Source organism: Suricata suricatta, chromosome 14 (assembly GCF_006229205.1).
Source record: "Suricata suricatta isolate VVHF042 chromosome 14, meerkat_22Aug2017_6uvM2_HiC, whole genome shotgun sequence".
Taxonomy (NCBI): domain Eukaryota; kingdom Metazoa; phylum Chordata; class Mammalia; order Carnivora; family Herpestidae; genus Suricata; species Suricata suricatta.
This window is the reverse complement of record NC_043713.1, coordinates 26,561,529-26,566,763: the sequence shown is the minus strand read 5'-3', so window position 1 is coordinate 26,566,763 and position 5,235 is coordinate 26,561,529. Positions and strand designations below refer to the sequence as shown.

At 47.1% G+C, this 5,235-nt stretch overlaps 1 protein-coding gene across 2 annotated transcripts in view; it reads right to left on the bottom strand.

Moving 5' to 3' along the window:
• The window catches only part of LOC115278315 (lipoxygenase homology domain-containing protein 1), a 69,608-nt gene that overhangs the window by 19,741 nt on the left and 44,632 nt on the right, over positions 1-5,235 (bottom strand). For both annotated transcript variants that reach the window (XM_029922757.1, XM_029922758.1), the window contains exons 16-18: positions 3,903-4,020; positions 2,883-3,057; positions 1,090-1,275 (exon numbers count right to left, since the gene is read on the bottom strand). In XM_029922757.1, the coding sequence (XP_029778617.1) occupies positions 1,090-1,275; positions 2,883-3,057; positions 3,903-4,020 (479 nt within the window). The remainder of the gene's footprint in view (positions 1-1,089; positions 1,276-2,882; positions 3,058-3,902; positions 4,021-5,235) is intronic.

The following is a 5,235-nucleotide window of genomic DNA, read 5'->3' as shown; positions in this document are numbered from 1 at the left end:
CTACAAAGCTGTCATCATCAAGACAGTATGGTATTGGCACAAAAACAGACACATAGACCAATGGAATAGAATAGAGAACCCAGAACTAGGCCCACAAATGTATGGCCAATTAATTTTTGACAAAGTAGGAAAGAGTATGCGATGGAAAAAAGACTGCCTCTTTAGCAGGTGGTGCTGGGAGAACTGGACAGCAACATGCGGAAGAATGAAACTAGACCACTTTCTTACACCATACACAAAAGTAAACTCAAAATGGTTGAAGGACCTGAATGTGAGACAGGAAACCATCAAAACCCTCGAGGAGAAAGTAGGAAAAAACCTCCTAGACCTCCACCCCAGCAATCTCTTACTCGACACATCCCCAAAGGCAAGGGAAATGAAAGAAAAACTGAACCCTTGGGACTTCATCAAGATAAAGAGCTTGGCATGTAAACCACGGTAAACGGCCTCAATACAGTCGGACCTGCATGGAGCTGTCCGTGGTGCTGAGCTGCCTCCCTTTTCTGTCAGGGTTTTGACTGTGAGGAAATACAACATAATTGGCTGTTGCGTTTTGGCATAGAAGAAAAATGCATCGAGAAAAAAAAGTCTAGATATGTGCACAGTCAGTGCTGGGGAAAGGGTGGGTAAGCTAGTATTAGAGGACCTAGTCATGATCCTGAGATTCATGGCCAGGACTCGATTTTTGAAGTAATAGGCATGGGGGAAAAACTGATTTCAGAGAAATGTGGGTTTCCTGTGATTGAAGCATGAAAAAATCAGAAATGGATCTCAGAGATTGAAACATGGATATAAACAAATTCCATTAAAACTGTATCAAGTCCCTACTATAGTGCAGGCAATGTGATAGGCATTAGGGAAAGAGCAATGAAGATGATAATGGTGTTGGGAATAAAGCCTGATTTCTAAAATGTGCCCAGAAATACAGGACATTTTCTAACTGATGCCAGTGTCAAAATGGTGGCAATCAACAGTTTTTAGTTGCCTGTCACCCTGTGTTAAAAGGGTCAATATACTGCCAGGGGGGTGGGGGCGGGAAAGGGCTCAGATGGAGAGTGGGGGCCTGCCATCCCCACCACCCTGACCTACCTTTGTTGTCATGCCAGACCCTCAGCTTGCAGAGGTGGCCCAGGCTCAGCATGTCAGAGAAGTTGAATGTGTCTGTGTTGTTCCGCTCAAATTTGTTCCAATTGGCTGACTGTTTCAGGGCCAGGGTCCCGCTGTCCCCATTCTCCCCGAAGATGATGATGAACACATTGGCATCGGTGCCTGCTCCTGGAGTGCAAAGACAGAAGCTGTAGGTGCTAGCCTCTCCAATGCACAGCCCACTGGCTCTGGTCTCCATCTTGGCTTCCTTGGAAGGGCCAGTGGTGCATATGGGAAGTTTAATGTTGGTAAGGCCAGGGGTGAGGTTGGAAAGGGCTGACTAGTTTCCTGGGACTCTTGGGTCTCCAATTCTATTCTTCATCTTGTCTCTGTACCTTGTAAATGCTGTTGGACTAACTGGAGTCCTCGTTTGCAAGTATGAGTGGTTTAAGTGCAAGAACCCATTTGTTTCTGGGGGAAATATACTCATACTTTAAAGGTATGCCATGAAGATTGGCTTTGCAGTTTAGAAATACAGACTCCTTCCTGCACAATGTGGATTCAGAGGGAAATAGGAAAGTTTCTTGTTCCCCAGGTCTACCCTTGGTTGACAGTCTAGACTAGAGCTTCAGATAATCTGCTTAAGCCAATAAGACCCTCATTAAAAAAGAGATGCTTCTGTAAGAGGTGGCTCCATGAAACTTTCCTGACATATATGCCCTATGGTTATTAAGGAACTTATCAACTATTTTTTGAGAACACATCATGAAAAGATACAGGGTGGAAAACATGTGGACACTTGGAAGTTCCAGCAAAATCAGTGAAGGCTCCACTGTCAGGAGAAAGGAAAAAGGGAGGTGCCAACAGATTTACCAGCTATATTCACCCATCACTTATGCCTGAGATCCAACAAAGAGAGCTTAATTTCTTTGGCTAAATGCTTCTCTGTTTAAAATGTAAGCTACCAGGACCAAACAGGTTCATCCCCCTAGTTATTTATAATCAGTGTGAATGAGTTCGCCATATTCCTTGCAACAGCTCCTGGAGAGCAGGTTTGGTATAGAGAAGGGTAGGCAGGAGACACTGTCTCCATGATAAGAGTGTGTTCCCTCTCAACTTCAAGCCTTTGCAAACACTAGTATTTTCGCTTGTAAGACCCTTCATCTTGTATTCCATCTGCCTCAGTGGCTTCTGTTTGTACTTCTGGACTAGACTTTGGTATCGCCTCTGGGAAGCTCTCCATGATCCTTGCCCTTTATCACCAGCCAGGTAAGGCACCCCCTTGTGGGCTCACCAGCTCCTGTGCTGACCTTGGACAGAGCTTCACTGTCATGGCTGTGCTAGAATGTCAGACTCACAAGGGCCTGGGGTCATATCTCCATCCTAGGACCTCAGGTCTATAGCTGACACACAGAAGATGGCTGCCAAGCACACAGATGTGGGAAGGAACCCAAGGGCATCTGAGATGCACAGCATCTGCATGAGGAGCATGGGATAGCAGCAGGAAGACAAGAGGGCCTCTAAGTTAAGCTCCTGCATAGCTTTCAAAAGTGCTGACCACACTGCCTCATCATGTTCTCCCAGACTGCCTTGAGGGATGAAGGACAGAGCCCAACTCAGTAACTGGGAGGAAATACTTTGTTCAGACAGACAGTGACACATGGTGGAAAGGACTTGTGTTGACTAACATTTGGAAGGTCATCCAAAGAAAAGTGCCCTGACCTGGGCCAGAGTTTGAGGAAGGGCAAGGGTAGTGGGATGTGGGACTGGGAGATGTGAGGGACCCACTGACTCACCCAGGATGTCACTGGTCTTAACTGAGACAGTGTAGGAGGTCCACTCCATCATCTCCTCCCCATCGATGACAGCACACATTTCACACACAAGGGTCTTCTTGCCCTTCCGCTGGGACAGCCAGTCTCCATAGTAGAACATGGTCAGGTCTCCAGTATTCATGTTCTTCAGTAGGATCTGCGTGAGGGAGCCAGTGTGGGAACACCCTCCCTCACTTCCACCAGCTGCCCACCTGCTAATGCAGCCCCCTTGGATGAACCCCAAAGATGATGATTCCAGATCCGAGATGAGTTCTTTTGACTTAGACTCTCCAAAGACCCTGCCCTGTATGACTTGCACAGGGTCTGAAGCCCCTACTGTGACAACCTTAGTTTGGAAACTTAGGGAATAGGATAATTCACCCAAACATGTTTCTGAGAGGTACCTATCACTGTGCACAAGAAATGTTTGCAGAATGAATGACAGAAAAATGGACCAAACAAACCACTGTCAGCTATAAATGCCTGTAGTTTGCCAGACTGTCCTTGGTATGAGCACCATGTTGCTGGTTCAGGAAAAAATCTGCTAATGGCAGAATAGGGGAGTAGGAGCCTGAGGGGATTCAAAACAGACAGCCTCTGGTGGATGGGAAAGGAGGGAGAGTAGAGCCCAAGATGGAAAAAGAGGCAGCTACCTAACGTGCGATCACAGGGGCACTGAAAGCTTCCTGCCTTCCTGCCTGAAGTGCCCGCTGTCAGAGCCTGTGCTGCCCCAGTTCCTGCTGCTCTTCCCTCAATCCTCCCAATTCACCTCCTCCAAGAAGCACATGCAGAGTCTTCGTCCACATTACACTGACAGCACATGCTGGCCACAGATAAAGAAAACTACATTCTCTGGTTAATTCACACCAAACGGCACATGGATAACAAGCCCGGTTGGTGTAACAACCCTCTAAAGTGACCTCTTCACTTTAACTAGGTCCACTGACAACTCGAAAGAGCAGGAAAAAGGGCTGGGCAGAAGAGGGAAGGGAGACACTGTACCCTCTCCAGGAACCACTCGGGCCGGCTGCCCAGGCCATCAATTCGGATCCGCATCTTGGTGAACGGAGCAATGTCTAGGATCTCCATGATGAAGGTATCATTCTGCTCCCGCTCAAATCTAGGGGAAGAGACGAGGGGCATGAGGCGGGGACCTAGCTACCATGAGGGGCTAGGCCGGAGTGAGTAGGGAAGGGGAAGCCTTTACTCAGCCCCTCTCTCAGCTCCCAGGGACTCCCAGTAGCCTGTCTCTTGCACCCCGGATGTGTTCCTGAAAGCCTGGAGTGAGTTTGGCTGCCAGCAATGGCCCTGTATCAAAAACTCTGAATCCTAACCTTATTCTGCCAGCCACCTAGAGCAGTCCAAGCTTCTCTCTGGGACTTGGTTTCCTTCTCTGTAGTCTGGGGGAAATGACACTGACCCTGCAATCTCACAAAACTGTCAGGAGGACCAAGTGAATGTGAAGTCAGCTTAAAATGTAAAAGGAATTCCATACCTGCAAAGCTTTAAATGATATTCTATGAGTGACAGGGCTGCTATGAATGGTGGGGCTGGTTATACACTGCTCAGCTCCAGCCAGCACCATTTACATATTCCTATACACAATCTGCAAAACTAAACATAGTGGCCTCAGATTGGGCAATGCTACCAATAACTGTTAAATGGCAGATGAATAGAAGGTAACACTGCTTTTGTTGCAATTACTATTTTTCTGCTGAATGACTTCATCATCTGAGAGATGCTCTATCTTGATAGCTTACTGCTCTTCCCACAATGCTCCATGTATAATGCAGCCTTCAATACTGACTGATTGCTTGACTGCTGACTGATTCCAGATGCTGCTGTTGATAAGCCCCTGGGGTAATGCAAGTGGCACTGAAGATATGACACTGCATGGCAATTATGCTTCCTTGTACACAACACACATTTTTAAAAAGAGACCACTGTCCGTATGGCTGGGACTGAAAATGTTGCAAACCAAGAATTATTCCTTGTTTTAAAGGCAGTGGTGAAACAGAGGCCTAATCCTTTTTGATAACTTACTCATGTGCACTTTATGATTATTAGGAGTGAAAACATTCTCCAGGGCACCTCAGTGGCTCTGTCAGTTAAGCATCTGACTTTAGCTCAGGTCATGATCTCATGGTTCATGAGTTCGAGCTCCGCGTCAGGCTCTGTGCTCACAGCTCAGAGCCTGGAGCCTGCTTCAGGTTCTGTGACTCCCTCTCTCTCTACCCCTCCCCTGCTCGTTCTCTCTCTCTCCCGCCTCTCTCTCTCTCTCTCTCTCTCTCTCTCTCTCTCTCTCAGAAATGAATAAACATTAAAACATTTTTTT